General features: G+C 31.4%; 2 protein-coding genes across 2 annotated transcripts; one reads left to right on the top strand and one right to left on the bottom strand.

Moving 5' to 3' along the window:
- Positions 1 to 38: 38 nt before the first annotated feature.
- Positions 39 to 9,923, top strand: LOC146529340 (coiled-coil domain-containing protein 149). Its single transcript, XM_085202420.1, has 7 exons — positions 39 to 490; positions 566 to 802; positions 1,378 to 1,551; positions 1,724 to 1,993; positions 2,456 to 2,534; positions 8,267 to 8,405; positions 8,794 to 9,923. Exons 1-7 carry the CDS (start codon positions 416 to 418, stop codon positions 9,134 to 9,136), a joined length of 1,317 nt encoding a protein of 438 aa, XP_085058546.1. The 5' UTR covers positions 39 to 415; the 3' UTR covers positions 9,137 to 9,923.
- LOC146529339 (armadillo-like helical domain-containing protein 3) lies at positions 9,723 to 20,413 on the bottom strand. Its single transcript, XM_085202419.1, has 13 exons — positions 19,882 to 20,413; positions 19,427 to 19,587; positions 18,753 to 18,920; positions 18,193 to 18,304; positions 16,799 to 16,963; positions 16,214 to 16,352; positions 15,567 to 15,646; positions 15,359 to 15,491; positions 14,873 to 14,957; positions 14,380 to 14,612; positions 13,684 to 13,810; positions 13,140 to 13,294; positions 9,723 to 12,538 (listed from the first exon to the last, which is right to left on the bottom strand). The coding sequence occupies exons 1-13, from the start codon at positions 20,148 to 20,150 to the stop codon at positions 12,326 to 12,328; spliced, it is 2,040 nt and encodes a 679-aa protein (XP_085058545.1). The 5' UTR covers positions 20,151 to 20,413; the 3' UTR covers positions 9,723 to 12,325.
- Between the last annotated feature and the right edge of the window lie 123 nt (positions 20,414 to 20,536).

The following is a 20,536-nucleotide window of genomic DNA, read 5'->3' as shown; positions in this document are numbered from 1 at the left end:
AACGAAATATTTAAGAATATACATTTTAAATTCATACATTTGACAATGACAGTATTTTGCAAACTGCAAATCTTCAATTGACTTTAAAAATATTATCAAAAAAGAATGTAAATTTGCTATTTATTATTAATTAGTTTTAACGATGTATTCATATTAATTATTATATATGACATATATCTGAAATAAATAAAAATATTAACGGTATTAAATTTGTGAACTTCTGAGAATGTTGAGAATAAACCTATTATGAGAGATATTGCGGCAATTCTTTAAAATAAACAGTTAATTAAAACAAATAATAAAAAAAACTTTTTAACGTAGAAATGTTTTAACATTTCTATCAAAATTTATTTTATGTTCTGATTTATAATTTTGTCTGTTCTGATTTATTAACTTTTGCTTGATACAACTTAAAATGTCTACAAAAATGTTTGCAAAAACCAATAAAGTACAATTTCAAGATCTGCAACTTGATGATTACGTTCTCGAGGTATTGTTGAACTCTTAAAGCAATATTGATGAAAGTCTGTGTAACATATAATGTAGAAAAATATTACATTTTCAGAATTCAGTTCTTAAAAGTAAATTACAGAGCAAAATTGATGCCCTGTCTATAATGAGTAAAGAATTAGACAAATGTAGTATGGAACGAGATAAATATAAAATATTGGTGGAACAGTTAAAATATAAGAAAAATTTGCAAAATAAAACAAACAGTTGGGATGGGTTTACACCAACAAATATAAGTGGGAGTGAAATATTAGCAAGAACAAAAGAACATAACAACATGTTAAAAGTAGAGGTAATTTTTAAATTACTTTCAGTCTGCTATTTATATAATATTTAAATATTTCTTTGTTTCATCCTTACACTTCATGCCAGAATAACAAGGTTATTTTTGCCTAGCCTGTTCACGTAGCAGGCAATAAGAATCTATAATAAAAAAGAATCTGTCAAAATATTCCATACACTGCTTTCTGCCAAAATCAAGACAATATGTGTCCCAATGTCTTTCTTATTGTGGCCAAAATGAGACAATGGATATAATAATAATTCCATATGGAGATTAAATCCACAACCATCAAGTTTACAGTCACTGACTTCTGCAGCACAATGTCTTTAATCTCCACTAATTTCAATGAGTGCGTGATGAGTTTGATTGGTGTTAGACAGTCCATTTATTAAGGAAACTATATTATTTCATATTAATTATTTTAATGTAATCCACTGAACCTGTGATCAAAGTTACTTCAGGCACTGAGTGTGTCATGTGACACACATAACTATGTTATTTCCATTTCACCATGCAGATGAAGCTCCACTAGATATAAAGAAATGAAACATTATAAAGAAATTAAAAAAAAAGTTGCATTGTAGGTGGAAACATTAAAAAGTAAACTCGAAGAAGCAAATGGTGACATCCTGGCTTTAAGAAAACAAATGCAAAAGGGACAAAGCCTTGAAGAATTGCATGGAAATAGAAAAATATGTTTAACTTCCAAAGTGGATTTTGAACAAATGGTGCATGAGCTTGAAAAAATACAGAAAAAAGTATGACTTAATTTAAATAATTGTTTTACAAAGCTTTTAATATAATATACCTCCAGTATTTTGTCTTTCGCATGTTATGATATATAGAGAGTGATAAATTAATGTTAAAACATAAAATTGAAATTAATTAAATAAAATTTAATTGAATTAAATAAATATACTTTTTATACAGTACCAACAGATTCAATTGGACTATAGAGCTACATTAGATGAGAAAGAAGAATTGACATCAGACCGCGATTATTACAAGAGTAAAGTACAGCGTTTGAATCATCAAATAAGTTTCATATTGTCTAATAGGGTAAAATCACAGGAAATTGACCAAACAAAACCAATTGTCGACATAGATGCGTTATTGACAGAAAATAAATATCTACATGAAAGAATTACACAGTTGCAAGTTGGAAAAGAAATTGTTAAAAGAACTTTGACAAAGTACAAGGTATAAATATTTATTAATAATTTCTAACTTTACCTTTATTACAGATATAGCATGATAGGCAAAGAGAATGTAATGTCAACATACTCTGTTCTCCATTTACCATACTAAATTGAGACATTGGGTTGATTGGTGAAAGACACCACTATTTGTCATATCAGAAAAAATATCTCTTCACGGTGTATTCCACAATTGGTAGTGTAGACAGAGGGAACCTATTGTTAACACACTTGATTCTCTACTTTCCACCAAGTTTTTGAGGTATTGAGTAGAGGATCATGCCGCGCTTTGTCTCGTCACCGGAGTAAAGAAATGAAAATATTAATCATTTCATTCCCTCTGCAGTTGCATTTACACTCGCAACATTATGGGCTTGTGCCACGAAATATTCCTACGAAAATACATAATACACAAGAAAGCATCAAAAAAATATAATATTTGTTACATTTATATAATTTTTTTCAGTCATTACTTGATAAAAGAAGCAAAACTGACCCATTGATCATTAAGAAAGGATTTTCTGATGTGATGACTCAGAAACAAGGTAAATATATATATTATAAAATTATATTTTATAATAAGTAAATTGTAAGTCTTACATTTTTGTGAATTATTATGGGCTAGAGTCATAAGTCGTTTTTATGAGTCTAACCCATTAAAATATGTCTAGTCTCATTAAAATATGATGTACATCTTTTATTGTAGCACAACATTTATTATTTTACTATTAACATTCAGTCAATTTAATTACATTGTATGTATTGAAACAGTTAAATAATAAACAACAATGCAATGTATTAATATTTTTATTTAGAAATTTACACTTTACATAAATAATTCTCAATATATTATGTTACTAGTGGACCCGGACGCGGCTACGCCTGCTTCAACTATAAGAATATTTATTAAATATATTCTGAAATTATTTTCAATTCTCAATAGAATTAGTAAGAAAATATAAGCTCAAATAATCAAAAAGAATAATAAGTAGATACACATTATTAGAAAAAAATATCTGAGTTATTGAAATGAACTAACAAAAGGATTAAAAGTAACTAAAGGATAGGTATTCTTAATATTAGAAAAAGTACCTAAAGTTTTCCGTACGTGCGTACATAGATATCGACTCTACGAAATAACTAAATATTTCTCTTTATTAAGTAGGATAATTTTAGCGGGTAATATCAAATAAATATAATAAAGCGGAAGAGTTTGTTTGTCTGTTTGTTTGAACGCTAAGATCTCTGGATCTACTAGATCGATTTACTTTGTTTTTGTTTTGTATGAAAGCTGCATTCTTCAGGAGTGCTATAGGCTATATAACATTACATTACACATATAAACTAATATATTTTAAAGTACTTTCTAATTTGACATGCAATTTATTCTGCCATGTTAATAACAACCGTCGCGTCGCTACGCAACCGTTATCGCGACATTTTGATATTCATCCTTATGAAAATAAATATAATAGTCACTTTCAGCATTTCATCTAGATTGAAATTATAGTTTACTGTATAACATTCTAATAAATAATTAAGGAGATGTCACTGATTCGAAATGACCTAGCCTACGGGCGGCACAGTATGAGTATGACCGACGCGAAAATATTCTTATAGTTTAAGCAGGCGTAGCCGCGTCCGGGTCCACTAGTGTGATATAATATTGTATGTATATTCAAAGTTTTGCTCTGTAAGAACAATTGTTGAGTATGTTGCCGGCTTTTCTTAGCAAAACTGCCTTACGAGCTGGTAGTCGAGAGATATGTTCATTCGATGATTTAAAAATTATTGCAAAAGTAAAAAAAATAGTTAAGAATATTTTGAATTTGAATTTAAGGAGAGATTCATCTATATAAAGTGACCTGACATTTAAATCCAAATTTTCTGTCTGTTTAAGATTTAATGTGAGTAAATATCTCGTTATATTTTAAGTTATTTTTTAATATGGGTTCAAAAATAGTGACAAATCGTATTCCTACATATTATTAAGATATGTTCTAATTGAGTTACTAATGAAACGGGCAGACATTAGGAAAAAGAATATCTTGAAAACTAACTGAAAATTATAAAAAATAGTAACTTTCTTAATTAATGAATTTACAGCAAGTTATCACCATTATATTTAACAACGGTACCATATACCGTGAGTTTCAAATCAAGACAAAATTTTGACATGAAAATAGAAATAGATAGAAAACTGTGAAATTGTTCTACAGTTTAAAATAAATTAATAAATACTGTTACAAATATTATTTAGTGTGACTTTCGTTTTGATTGTTCCGTTGTTACGTGGTTAGACTATAATAGCTTAGTTTCGAGATGAAACGCGATCGTTGCCAGTTCAAATCAGATTGTAAAAAAAAAAATTAATTGTCTATATATAGTATACAAAGTTGCTTCCCACTGATGCGTGTATCTTTTAAATAACGCAACGGATTTTCGTGCGGTTTTCAATAAAAGAAAAAGTGTGAGAATTCAGATATATACATATATTTAATTAGTGATTAATGATTGTGGATGATTTGGAGGTTGAAGAGATTACGAATTACCGCTTACTGCTCACTTTTAAGCAATACTCTAAAACTAATGTTGCACGTTAAAGAAGAAAGAGCAACGGAATTGAGTTTCTTAACACTAAATTCTCTCTAACCTGCTAAGTACGGGATATGACGTGAAGCTAAAAATATGTATATAAAACACCTACATGATAAATATATAAAAGACTCCCAAAAATCCATACTTCACCAATTTCCCCGCCGCCATTTTCCCGTTTCCACGCTGTGGAGGCGACCTTGTGACGTCACCGCGGTTATTGATTCGCCCCATGTGGCCTTAACTGACTGTCGAAAAGAGGTTATGTTAAATATTTTCAATTTATATTTTATATATTATATTTTTGTTTTTTTTTAGTGTCACGCTGTATCCCATATGTTGAAAATATCCTTTATTTTTCCTTTAATATTTTTTTTTAAGTAAATTCTTTAGATTAAACTAAATTAAAAGTTCTTGGAGAATATCACATTAAGCTTTGAGCTTTTTCTTGTATAGAAAGGTGGAAGGTGAAGGAAACCTCAGGTTAAGATTTCTGTTTTCCTACGTTCAATTAACGGAACTTTACCGCATCGCCGTACTTCATACTGGAACAGGGAAACGTACCCACAATCATTGCGTTACAGATAGACGAGGTCCATTGCGCCAATAATCTCTAATAATATCCTATAATATTAATCCTATATCTTATAAAACAAAGTCGCTTTTCGTGTCTGTCTGAACTTTCTAACTCTTCTTCTTCTAAACCACCCAACGGATTTTTATGCGGTTTTCACCATTAGATCGAGTATTTTTCAGGGAAGGTTTATATATAGTTTATTATTTGTACATTCTTATGTAAATTAACATAAATACGATAAATGTGTCTAAAGTCCTATCCGTTGAGACACTTTCGCGCATGCGCTGCTTTAATGGTAAGTAATACGTGAAAAAAATGTACTGGAGTATTGTACCTCTTAATAAGATCTACAAAAAAGTCCGCGAGAGCATATTTTTATCTTTTAAGAATAACGTGTAGTGATCATATTTCTGTCTAAAAATAGTAATTTCAATATATTTTTTATTGTGAGGGATATTTTTCCATAATGGTATTAATCCTTATCCTTTAAAATACTTTATTAAATTTCTACGTTAAACGAAGATAAAATTTGCTTTTTAAACTATTTCGAAATTGCGAATAGTTTTAGAGAAAAACGCATTTAATTATTGACACATCACGCCGTTCACACATCAACTGTATCGAGTCAAGTTTTACTTATCCCTTACTCTCAGCATATAAATAAGTATGTTAGTTACGTTGGCCATTTAATGTAGATGAACTATCTTTTACTGTTTTTTCATTTTAATAAGTACTTTAGAAGTTGTTAAAATACTAAAACATCCTTGCTGCGAAACGCGCCTCGCGACGTTTTGCTTATTTATACACAAGCGCGTGATGAACAGTCATCGGTGGTTCAGTGGCAGAATGCTCGCCTGCCACGCGGGCGGCCCGGGTCGATTCCCGGCCGATGCATTCTATTTAATTTTCCTCACAGGCAGCCACGTAGTGCCTACCCAACCGGTGTCGCTGTTTTAACAGCATTAACTACAAGCTCGAAAAAAAACCCGCCTTCCTCTATAGCAAAGAAGATTTAGATGCGTTTCACATATTGAATAATTTCAGTTAAATGTATTATTTCAGCGCGATATTGGTTTCATATTTTTTGTATTAGTTATTAGTAGGTAGGTTTTTGTTTATAATTTCTTCCGTTTAAAAATAGTCATTTAAATATATAATAATAAGTACTTGAAAAGATTAGTAGCACAGCACGCGTCCGTCGTGCTCCGCAACATTTTGCTTATAATAGTGGATCCGCCGCACCCGCCTGGCTTCTTTCCCCCGGACATGGAAGGAAGGCCTGCTCATTATGCTGCTGAGGGATATCGATCTATAATCCTTCTTAGTGCGGTCGCCAAGTTGTTCGAGAAGTTACTCCTCTCACTTCTTCAGTCACACATCCACACACAAAGCGAGCAGAGCGGGTATACCACTCTGGGTAGACTACGCAACAGTGATCAACCGAGAGAGAGTATGAGTGTGCAATAGCAGTCTTCCTTGACGTAGCACGCGTATTCTACCGCGTCTGGCACCCGGGCTTACTTCATAAAGTGCTCAGAGCGGGCACCCCCCAGCACGTCGCGCATGTCTTTGCCGCTCTGCTTTGTAAGTGACAGGACATTTTACGTGAGAGTTGAGAGTTCTAGCAGCGACCCGATCGCTGCCGTTGTCCCAGTCAGAATTTTGTCACCTGCTCTCTACGCACTATACATTGATGACATCACAATGCCCTAGCGAGTATTACTCAACGAGGAATCCTGTAGGTCGTACGGAACCTCACCCTCCGGCGAGTGACGCAGGCACCATACTACGTGAACACCACGCGCCACTCACCGCAACCTAAAAATAGAAACCCTAGAGGTACACATTGGTCGCCTCGCGTCCAACGTATTCCGTTGCGCCGGTGTATCGGGTCACCTGCACCTAAGGAGCAGCACTCCGCATACCCGGCCGCCCGAGGTCAGACGTCTTCTTCCGAGGAACTTTCTATCCTCCTCCAAATCCGACTCATGAGCAGTCATCTTGGTCGTTTAATCTAGGCCTTCCTCAAGAAACCGAGTGTTCAATTCCAATCCCCTCCCCTTCCATGTGTCTACTCTAAAGCAGGTTTTCGCCTGGGACCACGGTCGGACCAACGCTCTGATGTCGTTCTGAGCTACTACGGAGATGGCCGAGAGAATGCTTCAATTCTGCGCCTGGCAAAGTAAATTTAGAAGTGATTGCACGTATTTTGGAGTTATCTAATAATTATAATGTATTTCCACGCGACATAGTTAGTTACATCTTTCGTTTAAGTATTTTTGGGTAAGAGAATAGTAGGCAGTCTGTTGTTTATAATTTCTTTCGTTTAAGTTTTCTGTTATTTGTGTTATTTATTTGTGTTTATTTTAAAACAATTGGAAAATTCTTATTGGAATTACGAAAATGCGGGTTGCATTATAGGGTTTAATTAATTTTCACATTATCTTAAGTGCTTTGCAAACATACATTATACGAATAATTCAGTAGTTAAGGCGGGCGAAGCCGCAAGAGGGTCGCTAGTATCAAATAAAATAAGAAGAGAATCAAAGTGTATTTTAAATTAATTATAAACAACAAATAAAGTTCCAAAATGTTTGAAAATTAATAAAACCGTCAACGTCATCTGCCCGTTCGCGTCGGTCATACTGTGCCGCCCGCTAGGTGGCTAGGTCATTTGGAATCAGTGACATCTCCTTAATTATTTATTAGTATGTTATACAGTAAACTATAATTTCAATCTAGATGAAATGCTAAAAGTGACTATTATATTTATTTTCATAAGGATGAATATCAAAACGTCGCGGTAGCGGTCGCGTAGCAACGACGGTTGTTATTAACATGGCAGAATAAATTGCATGTCAAATTAGAAAGTACTTTAAAATATATTAATTTATATGTGTAATGTAATGTTATATAGCCTATAGCACTTCTGAAGAATGCAGCTTTCATACAAAACAAAAACAATGTAAATCGGACCAGTAGATCCAGAGATCTTAGCGTTCAAACAAACAAACAAACAAACAAACTCGTCCGCTTTATTATATTAGTATAGATATTGAAAAATAAATGTAACATTTTCTGACCACCCTTTTTTTTAAATTCTAGTTCGAGAGTTCTTGGATATGAACTCAAAAACTGGTTTCAAAAGGAGCTCTGCTGCAGAACTAAAATCTTTGTGTCTTGGTTTATTTGAGGCGTTAAATGACAAATCAATTGCTCTTCAACATCAGAGAAAAACTAATCAGTAAGTAAAATTATATTTATAACTAATAAGAACCATAATGTTTCAAATAATTCTTATAAATTTTCATTTTCATTTATACATATTTAAATTTTTTACAAATAAAAAAATACATTGTATATCTGATGTATCACTAAATAGTTATATATTAGTTTCTAAATAATTATTTTTTACTCTCACCTTGTGTATCTTATTGTTACGCCGTTCCCCACATACTCCTAATTTTGGAAACATTGCATATTGAGTACCTGAACTCTACACCCTTTATCAGAGAGAAGGGGAGAACTGAAAATAATTAATTATCCTTGCAAACGGATTCAAACATAATCATTGCATTTACATTCAGACACATATTGTGCCACTACGCCATTAATGATTACTTTTATTTTAGGATTTTAGCGAATCGCATAACAGAGTTAGAAAAAACATTAGAGAGTTGGTGCAATGGACAAAAGTGCATTCCGATTTTTCCATCACAAATGTTGATTGAAGATGTATTGAATGATTCATCATCTGTTAAATCCGATGAATCCAAAGAAAAGTTAGATCATAACTATACAAACAAAATAACATATACCGACAGTGATGAAGAAATAAATAAGAGTAAAGAAGATCTATTAGAAGTTAATTGTGAAAACGATGAAGTTGGAAGTTTGTCTTCGAAAATAGTTTTACCAGAAGAACTCCAAGAATTGGTTAGAGAAGCTCTCGCTGAAATGAAATCAAGTCCTTAATAATAAAATAGGTAAATTAATGTCGAGGCCGTCGTCCAGCAGTAGTAGTGGGTTCAATTCCTATTCAGGGGAATGTTTTTTAAATTAATTTCCTCGCTCTGGTAAACAAAACAAAGCGCGGCTTAGGATTCCACTATTTAAAACGCAATGTCTCTAAAATTGGGCGTTGCGCGCTAGATGTCTTGACACTAGGATCTCTGCCTATCCTTCCTGCTACACGTGGCATGTGTTAAGGTAAAAAAGATACTTATTATAGATTATACACACATTCCTTTTAAATATAATTTTGTTCACGAATCCATATGCCATTTTTTTTTCATTTTTAAATTTCATGTTAACTATTGTATAAAATTTATTATTATCGCATTCTAGTAAAGTTACTATTTTTTATTAACTTTAGCTAATTATATTAATTTCATAATTATTTTTATTAAGTTTTATTTATAAGAAATCAGCTTTATATTTACCAAAGATTATTGCAACTGTTCTAGTCTATTTACTTAATAAATTTATATCTATAATTAATTATAAATAAATGTTATTCTTAAAGTACAAAAAAATATTTAATTAAATAAAACACCATGTATACATTCAGTCTTTTATTTATTAGAAAAATATAACGTTTAGCAAGGCTAAAACATTTGCCGCATACATTAGGTAATTGTTGATATTTTTCTACGAAAATACATTGTTTCTTGTCTAAATCTACAAGTCATTCATCTGGGTAGTGAAAATACAATTTATGAAAAATAAACACAGTTAATATATACAATTTTCATTTAATAACTTTTAAGTTATTTATAATTAATTTAAATCATTCAATATATAGCTAGTATAACCTTTGGTGGTAACAATAGCATTGTAAGTGCAAAAACACAGTTAACATATACCAAATATCAAGTAACCTAACTGGCCTGAAAAGTAAAAATAAAGGTTTCTTAAATGAAAGTGATATGAAAAAGAAATCGATATATCTGTGGCTGAAATGATTACCTTTCAATTTTTGTTTCTTCGTGTGGGGATCGAATCCACAACCAGTCGCGTTTACAGTTACACTTTGTGCCCCTACACCACGACGACGACTCTAAACATGACAATTTACGTTTTCATTGAATTTACATAATACTTTTTATACATTTGATACTTTTTATACAATTTTCGACCGAGCACTGAATTCTATTATAAATAAGAAAATTATAAGAATACTCTAAAATCTATTTTTGTTATTTATAGCAGCCCGACAAGGTTTTTATGAATTATTCGACGCAGAATACTTAATTTAGACACCTACAAAGGGGCACAAAGTAACGCCGAACTTTGCATATGGAATGTTATGCACTCAAACTGTACATGCCCCAGTTTGACTTGTGATCACAAACTTCATACAGTATTTGTCGGACTATTACACTATGCACAACAAATAAACATTGCAATTTTGCTTTGATGACTATCATAACAAATTATCTTAATACAAGTGTAACTATAACAACATTGTGTTGATTGAGTTAAATATAATATTATGTTAAATACAACTCATATATTATTTTAAATGCAATAAAGTGGACGAAGCTCTCAAATTTATATATTAATGATTTTATTTATTCAAAAATAATTTTAGTGTATTGCTCAATACAGTGATTGAACTCACTGAAACTTTTAAAAGATTCTTATATATTAAATTCAAATGTTAATAAACAATTAACTAAAATTAAAAATATAAATAACATAACATATTAAATTAACATAATGATATTATTACTTTCCATATTATTTTTCTCTAATTTTAAATTGTATCGTTTCTATAACTTTAAATTGTATTTAATTTCTATGTAACAGTAATTATACACATATACAAAACCGAGATAAAATTAATTACAGTAGAAACTCGATTAATTCGACTAATTGTTGTTATTAATCATTAGGATAATCGAAAATCTGGATAATCCAAAATCCAGCACAAAATTGTTTATATGTCTAATAGAAGAATAAAAGCAATAGGTGCATATCAACGAAAATCAACGCTTAATAAGCAATTATTGACGTTTTCCAATATACGATTTATACACATATCTATTTACATATAAATTTTCTTAGGTTTCATTGTAATAGGTTGTAAAATAGTTATCGCGGTTGATAGTCCGGATAATCGCGAATTTGTATAATCGAGGGCCGGATAATCGAGTTTCTACTGTAATTATATAATTTAGTATTAGACAACGAAGAGATGTATCTCGTTATTATGAAAATGCATAAAAAAATGTTGGATATTGCATTTGCATACATGTACATCGGCAAATTATATTATGGTAACATTTATTACATAAAAAAAGATTCTATAAAGTCGATTGATTGATTTCTTGATATATGGCGTTTCGAGCGTACCAGTTTCTATAAAGTTGGCACTAACTACTGTCAAGGTAGTCCTAATGTCAGGATGTTTGTATGACTGTACATAATATTTGCTGATATTGATTGTAAATTTTCTTTTCAATTTAAAATTTTTCATTATAAAATTCACGCTATATCCGAACCTAGTGTTACTCCATTCTCCACTTTCCCAATTTCCGTCAGAATTCAAGACGATACATGTATGGTGGAACTCAATAACGCAGTTTATCTTGTTAGATCAGGTAAATGGAAGTAATTCAAAACCTGGAGTGGGAACCCACAACTATCGTGTTTCCAAGCGGACACGATATCTGAGGCACCATGGCCTCGCACCGCACCTTAACAATTTTTAAGAAATAATATGGTAAATTACCACTTTTTATGTCATGATTTTTATCTTAAATATATAACTATTAATATACAAAATAAATTAAAATGAAAGAGGCATTCATATATAAGACATTGACTTTAGAATTTTTTGATTTCTAATTCTTGCAAGTTATACCTGCATTATTTTTGAGTTTATTAATGTTTGGAAAATGGGGAACGGAGTGTCTTAATACTAGGTTCCTTCTGCATACCCTGTTGTGTGCGGGATACAATGCTAAAAAAATTTTTGAAATTTCAAATGGCAGATAATGTTTTAAAGATTTTACTCTAAGCAAGCTAAATATAATAGTAAAATAATATACTTAGCTTTACTCTGTATCCTGCACATAGTAAGGTAGACGAAGGGAACCTGAGAACCTAGTGTTAAGATACTCCGTTCCCATTAAGACCTTCCCGTTCCCCATTTTCCGCTCACGCTAGCATGGTGTAGTGGTTGACGAGCACGGCGGAGTGGTGCGAGAGCGCGGCAGCGGGCGCGCGCAGGCGGGCCGCCAGCGTGGCAGCGCCCGCCAGCCGCGCCAGCAGCGGCCTGTGGGGGCGCTCCGAGTAGCGCTCGTAGGCCTCCAGGCCCTCCTGCAGCTTGAGGATCAGACTGTCGTAGTTCTTGCGTACCACTTCTAGGATCTGTTGGTGGGAAGATTTTAGAATTTATATGGTTGTAAATAGCATTATTTTTACTTAGATATTTTGAAATAACTGTAAGATTATATATTGTAGTTAGTTTAAAGTTCTAATATGTATGCAAAAAATATATACAATAGCAGCAACAAATTTATAAGCAATAGCATATTCTGTTGCACCAACTTTAACCAGTATTGGTTAGGTCAAATTCACGCTATAGTGCCAGAATATACCATATATTCTTTGTCCAATCTCACTACTAAGATATTCTTATATAAGAAACAATAAGAACAATCTCACTATTGTTCCGATCCAATCACGCATATAAGAATATTTTAATTAACAGATCGGAGCTAGAAGCCGTGACCGACATTATGGTGTGGATACACTCTTAAAATCCTTGTTGTAGTAGTATTATAAGGGTCTTAAAATTTCGGGAAACGTGTAAAAAATCAAACATAAAGCTATTAATAATTCAACGTGGCGAGGCGCGAGTTCAAATCTATATTCAAATTTTTAAACGTTTTCTAAAATATTTTTCTATTTTTCGTGTGGAGTACTTGTAAAATTAAAAAATCCAAATAAGGCTTTAAAAAGTCTATACCTGATCCTCAGTTGGCGTAGACAGATTTTGTGAAGCGAGCCAAGCGTCTATTTTAGGAGAAAAATGTTGTATAATGGCACGAACGTTCACTAAGCAATTGGCTAAACGTAGTGCCTCTGCTTTATACTCTCCGTCGCCGGTTGAATAACGTAGAGCTGGAAGTAATAAATTATTATGTAAAACACTTATTAAAAGCACACGCATAAAAAGTATTTTTTTATATTAAAAAAATCAAAATAATATAAAACAAAGGGTCTTAAATTTTTCGAAATGCCACAACTTAACATCCAAATATGTCCAGGCTAGTAGGTGTCGAACCCACAACTACCGCGTTTATAGCCAGACGCTGACTGCGACATGTGCTTTTACATAGGTTCATGAGTTCGATTTCCACTGGAGGAAATATGTAATATCTTTATTTCTCTTGTTGAGAGAACAAACGCAGCGTTAAGTTCCGCCACTCAACCCGCAATGCCTTCAGAATTCGCCACGCGCCACGGCGGCCTCTAATTTAACCTATAAACAATAATATAATTAAACATACCCATATAAAATAAATTATCGAATACTTGATGCATTCTAATGAGCTCGTAGTACAACTGATCGTAAGACGCAGGCGTTGGCAGGAAGGTGTCGCCGAATGTAATGAACAAATTGAATATATTTACTACCTGAAAATAAATATATATTTTTTATTTTTTCGATAAATTATTTAAATTTATTTTAGGTTAACCTTTTAAGTTCATAAAAATGATATTTTCGTTTAATATTAAATTTGATTTTTATAATACAAGTAGTAAAAAGTATATATTTGATGATTAACTTAAATTGAAGCTTTACTAAACTTAAAAAGTACATATTATTAAAATTTATAAAAACAATGTTCAATACATATTTGTACAATGGATTGTTGCAAGTAAGCTTAAGTTAACAAGCATATTATCAAATAACTTCCTTAACCCCTTTTTAATAGTTGCTGCTTTTAATGTTGCTGATTATTTATATTAATATTATTAACAAAGCATTTTGCCAATTTTAAAAGTTAAATACAAATGTATACCAAAAATTTTTCAAATAGAAAAGATTTACGACTCGACTGCACAAAGCAAAGGCTAATGCGTTAATTTAAGTTATTTTAAGCTTATACCTGGCATATGCCCTACTCTCGACTAGAACATGGTGCTAATGATGATGATAATAAAGAACTTATTTATAATGAAACAATAAAAAAACAACAAACCTGCTGTGCCATAACAAATATATTAAACCTCCTCAAAAGCGTAGTCTCATTCGTAACGAGGAACTTTAAGAGCGCTATAAGCGCCGCCCACAATGGCCGCCAGTCACGTGACAGTCGTACTCTACACCTCTTCTGGTAGCTCAGGAGACGTAATAGAACACCCACGCAGAGGGAATAGAGCTCTCCGGGAAATTTCTTTAGTAGGTGGCACATTATGAATTCTACTAGAAGATCTGGAAATAATAATATTTAATTGTAATAATACTTCATAAAAAAATTGTATTAAAAGAAAATATTTGCAATTTTCTAATAATTCTGTTTGATAAACAGACAAAAAAAAATCAAATTGTTATATTATTATTATTATTACTATCATATGGTGATAAAGCTAAGCCCAACATGAGAAATGGAGTGATCATCATCAGGTTCCCTCTGCCTACTCTGCTATATGCTGGGTATGGGATGTGGATAAATTAAAAAAAATTGGATCCACCGATAAGTGTCGAAGCCAGCGGTTGCGACGGTGGTTCCTCGGGAACAATCTTTCTATGACGCATTGGCAGTCTGTACAGTTGAACCTGTAATATAAAAAGTGGCAAATCTATTACCATAAAAAAAAGACATGAATGTCATATTTTAAAAGGTCCCAAATATGAGTATGGGACTTTTAAAATATTACATATATTATATACTATTACTGACAATCTATTTATCTATTAATTAATATAAGAAAATCTTATAATCACTATTATGACTCCCTTTTTTAAATGTAATTTACTTATGCCGTCGTGGCACAGTGGGAGGCCTCTGATTGTAAACGGGATGTAGGTCCGATTCTTACTCGGAGGAATTATTGTATTAACATGAACGTATCATATCTCCGCTCTGATAGACAGAGCGCGACATTAAGTTCTGCCCCTCAATATTTATCGTCACAAAATTGGTGTTTTATACTTTTGTGATAATCAATATAATTTACCTTAAAAGTAAGATTTTGGTCATGCATAATAGAGTTTGCAAACTGTTCCTCCACAATACACGTGAGAGTGATGAAGCACAAACTGCATTTGTTGATACTTGTTTCGGTCCGAGTGTCCGCCATTACTATTGAGCTGTCAATTGAAAAAAGAAACAACAATTAATAGTACCCATAATATTCTATAACAAATAAATTTAATGGAACTTACCAATATTGGAAAAATGTGACTAGTAAGTTTGTGGGTTGATCATTGTCTAATGCTTGTATCAGCGCTAAGTTCGGAGGACTCTGAAACATTGTTTACATTATTTTAACAGAGTTAAAAAATTCTACTAAAAAAAGTGGTAACAATATTTTGGAAGTAATCAAAACCTATTACAAAATATTGTACGTTTTTTATATTTTACTTACTTTCCACAAAATATCAAACTTACAAAAGTAACAGTTAGAGATCTTTCTCTACTATAATGTAACAATTTTCGATTAAAGCTTCAGAACCACTTATTTTTCTTACCGAAACCTTAATTTAGAATTGAATTGTCAAATAACAATACAATCTTTTAAAATATTAGTTTAGCTTTACACATTTAATGAAAATTCCCTTTTTATTATTATTGTATTTAATTTGTTGTCGTGTTTTTGAAGCCTGTCTACGGCTGACACATGAGTCATATACAAGCAAAAGCAGCAACAAATTTTTTTTTTGAAAATGCAACTATAAGTGTAATATATACGATCTATAATATGGATGCTCCCATTGTTTCTCATAAGAATATTTTACGATCTAGAATATTTTACGGTCATTATAGGATTTACATTAAGACACATTTTACGTTTTAGAATATTTTAGTGTACCTGGTGCGGGGGCAGCGTCGCGGGCGGCGAGGGCGGCGCGGACGCTGCGGCCGACGACGAGTGCGCCAGTGTCGTCATGAAATTGCGGTTGAGGTGCGCCGCCGAGTACAGCGCCAGCAGCATACCCTCTTCGCCGCCGCTGGAATTTATAATAAGTATAGTAATGGTGGAAATAAGAAATTTTTAAACCACTATAAAAATAATATATCTTATTGTAAACCTGGGGGTAATATGTACACGTAGATTTACCTAAGCTAGACAATACTAGACTCACCCAACATTGCTTTAATACAGTGGTTCCCAACCAGTTGTAAGCGGACCACCAGTGGTCCGCAGAAGCCTAAAAATGCTCCGCGAACAATTTTAATTACAGTAGATTGATTGTTGTTGTTGGATGTTTCTCGTAATTTTTTTTATGTAAATTCCTATTGAATTTTAATTAAAATTTCAGTATCATTATCATAGTTTATAATGATTATACCTATAGAGTGGTCCCTGCTAGCAATATTGATATAAAAGTGGTCCTTGAGCAAGATATAACTATGCAAAAATAAAAGTAATAGTAAATTAAAAATATTGACGTACCTATTTCTTTGTCCCCTAACAACTGGTTGTGTCTCATCACTAGTTAAAAATATACCTCCCACCATACTTGTGAGAGAGGAGAGCCAGCCTCCTCCACTAGTCTGCATTCCACCAAAAGTTGACATTACAAAATCATTTAATCCAGCTGTTATTACTTGGCCGTAACTGAAATATTAAAAAAATATTTTTAGGGTTTTCTAACTTTTAAGGAAAAAATAACTTATAAGATCACTTTGTTGTCCATCTGTCTGTCTGCCCATCTGAAAAAATCGTATTTCTATATTTACTTTAAAAATGAGACGTTTGACTTTGAGATTTACGGCATTTCAACACTATGAAGGGAATCAAAATTTGTAGTGTACTTGCGGTTGACGTAGAATTATAAAATTTAGAACATCCTGCATTTTCTTAGAGAGAGCAATAGATCACAGTGTCAAGACACTACTTTCTTCACTTCCCACACGAACGAAAATTGGGTGTTAATTGGCAGAAATCAGCACCGTTTTTTTTCTAACAGGATCAGACAAACAAAGAAAAAGCTAGTGAAAGAAAAAAAAAGAAAAAGAGAGTGAATACAGCCGTTGTGATACCATCAACGCGCTGTGGCACATTTTTTATCCTAATAGATGGATAGACATTAGGCAAAATTTTAAATAACATCTCAATTATGTTTAGAATTTTTTTTTTGAATTATTTTAATATATAGTCGGCTTTTTTTATATTTTAGCATTGATTTTTACATCTTGTATTATTCAAGTGCATATTTAATGATATTTTATAGAACATAAAAAAGATTACAGTACTTGTGTGTTTTATTTTCTGTTGCATGTTTAAATAGGTTAACAGTTGTGTAAGTGTATGTTTATCATTTGTTAGATTATGTAGTAAATTTAAATTATTTTAAAATTTTAATTACTAGTAGATAAATTTAAATTAAAAAATATTATTTTGCTAATCTTTTTTGTATAAAAAGATAAACTTATCCTGTGTAAATTTTTATTTATAGATTTCTCTTACAGGTGTTATGACCTTTAAGAGAACTAAAATAAATGCTTATTTTCACATGATAATATGTGCACTATCCAAACACATGCATATTTTTTATTTTCTTTTCTTGTTACGCTTTTGAGTGAATCTAGTGTTAGCACTCTATTCCCCATATCCACTCCTCCACTTCTATTTTTCAAGCCATTGTGTGAGTGGCAGAAATCAACAGCGCGCTATGCCTACCCAAAGCAAATATATATAAATATTATACTATCTGACATTTCACCTATAAAATGAAAATATGTTCCTCTGAGTGGAGATTGAACCTATAACCATTGTTATACACAGTCCTAATACACCACAATTTCATTTAAATATATAAATAAAATATTGCCAAACAACCTTACCCATTCAAGGCTAGTTCATCATCTAGTATGGATAACTTAACCACATATGGGTTAGCAGATTCTTGCTTTTTGTAATTAACTAAGAACATTAACAGAAGTACTACATCATATCCTGAAAAATAAAACATTCTGTATAAGTGGCCATCACGGTGGACACAATATGTGTCACATTTTAAGGTGGTATGTAATAATGGACCCTAAATTTGTGACATTACACTTCAAAATAATTATAATATATAAATATAATTCCGAAGTTATTGATTTAATATAATAAGATATATATATGTATGATGCACACAGTAGGCGACAAGTATGCAGGATACTAAAGGTCGCAAAATTTGTGTGACATCCACTGATTTATAATTAATAAAGATTTTATATAAGATATGATGCTTGGACGGAAATCTTTAAAGTACTGTTAGTAAAAAAATCAAATAAATAAGGACAACTGATGAGTTGAAAATTAGATGTAATTTTTTCACATATAGTAACAGAGGATTGCAAAATGTTTTAAAATTTTTTGGACATTATATTTTTAAAGAATATTGAAAAAAACATACCATGTTGCTGTCTTTCACTAGATGTACAAAGTAACTGTATTAAAGGTTCAAACAATGAATGTAACATTAAATGTTCAACAAGGGGATTGTCATCTATATTGTCAAATCCTGTTGCAATTATAAGAAGTAATTTCAAAACCATTGATTTTAAACTATCTGGCACATCACCTATAAAGATCAAATAAGATATAATTAAATATCACTAAATTTCAAACAAAAATTAAAAAAATAATAATAATACAATAGTTGCAAGCCTCTTTCTTTGCATTGTTCTCTATTCTAAATTAATATTTTGTTATTTTTCATATAATTGTTATTTGTCATTAAATCTATTTATGATTAGTCTCATTTTTCCTTTCCTACATTGAACTCATATGTTGATGTTTATTACATTAAACATGAAAAGTAATAACAATAACATTCTATATGATACTGATATATAAAAACGAACTATGTTGTGTTGCTGATTTTTAATGTATGATATATTTTTATAAACTAAATGCTTACTTACTTATTTATAAATAAGTCTAATAAGGAGATATTAATATTTTAAAATACACATAAGTAGATACCTCAGCTAATTATTTTTTACTTAGAATTGTAATTTGACTTTTGTACAGATTTTGAATGGATTGTAAAAAGATTTCTAACAGTAATATAATAATAAACTTTACCTGATAATATTGTACTGCAATGTTCCAATAATTTTTGCATTTTTGTGTTAGCATTGTCTGATCCTAATAATGTATATTTAATATTTATAGAAGAATCTTGTCCTGCTCTTTGGTACATAGTGGTTAAAATAGCACTAAATGTTTGTAATGCATACACCAACCTGTGAATTGTTTCTTGTTGTTATTTTATTTTTCATATTTTAGCTTTACGGCCCTATTTCACATTAAGGGTATCCAGATAGTCTGGTGTCAAGATACTCAATTTTCCACTTTCCACCTGAACTTAAATATTGTGTTGAATAATCAAACTTAATACCACACTATTTCATACCAGAGTGAGGAAATGAAAATAAATCATCCTCTCAAGTGCAAATCCACATCCAGACAACAGTGTGTTAACAGACAAATACCATGCCACAACATCACATTGACTTTGTTGACATTAAATATCCTACCTGATATGATGCTCCTGTCCTAACATTTCTATACATTGTATAACCAATAAATTAATATTATCCTTTAAGTTATTTAATTGTTCAACAGTCAGTTTCTGTATTTCGGCTTCCAGTTGTGGTATTTTTGGTTTTAATAAAAAAAACTCGTCCCAAAATGTGGGGTTATCACTTGTTAAATCATCTCCTTTGAAAAAAGATTCATATATTTGTACAACCTTTTCCTTTAAGTGTCTCTTAGATCCAGAACCACTTCTCTTACGGGTAGCCATTATTACTTATTAGTTTATTACGAGAGAATAAATATTTTTTATTTATGTATATATAATCCAAGTTACACGAGTAATAATATACCTAGTATACTACAAGTAATTATAATTAAGTTATGTAAAGTTATCTGGTAAGTAACTTAAACTTTATTATATATTTTTGATAATTTTAATTTTTATTTAGTTATGATACATATTAAATATAAAAGTTATTATTTTAGATTCGTATCGTATGAAAAGAATCATCAAGTACCGACTAAAGTAACGTCAAGTCGATTATCAACGTCATGTGTCAAACAGTTATTTTGACAGTATTTTCAAATCTGTCAGTAAAAGTGTTGCCTACTTTAGGTACAGTAATAAAATACTTTTTTTATATTATAATAATG

Source organism: Heliconius melpomene, chromosome 18, assembly GCF_056956725.1.
Source record: "Heliconius melpomene rosina isolate 202511_hmr_F chromosome 18, ASM5695672v1, whole genome shotgun sequence".
NCBI classification, from domain to species: Eukaryota; Metazoa; Arthropoda; class Insecta; order Lepidoptera; family Nymphalidae; genus Heliconius; species Heliconius melpomene.
Note: the sequence above shows the minus strand (reverse complement) of the source record. Positions and strands in the feature narration are given on the sequence as shown.

Bases quoted from the DNA above. Each gene is read 5' to 3' on its own strand.
- LOC146529340 (XM_085202420.1), top strand. From the start codon at position 416: ATGTCTACAAAAATGTTTGCAAAAACCAATAAAGTACAATTTCAAGAT. The intron at 1,994-2,455 runs GTATAAATATTT...AATTTTTTTCAG, and splicing joins GAACTTTGACAAAGTACAAG to TCATTACTTGATAAAAGAAG. The intron at 2,535-8,266 runs GTAAATATATAT...TTTAAATTCTAG, and splicing joins TGTGATGACTCAGAAACAAG to TTCGAGAGTTCTTGGATATG.
- LOC146529339 (XM_085202419.1), bottom strand. From the start codon at position 20,150: ATGGCTACCCGTAAGAGAAGTGGTTCTGGATCTAAGAGACACTTAAAG. The intron at 14,958-15,358 runs GTAAATTATATT...TTTATATTACAG, and splicing joins ACCAAAATCTTACTTTTAAG to GTTCAACTGTACAGACTGCC. The intron at 13,295-13,683 runs GTATGTTTAATT...TATTACTTCCAG, and splicing joins CGATAATTTATTTTATATGG to CTCTACGTTATTCAACCGGC.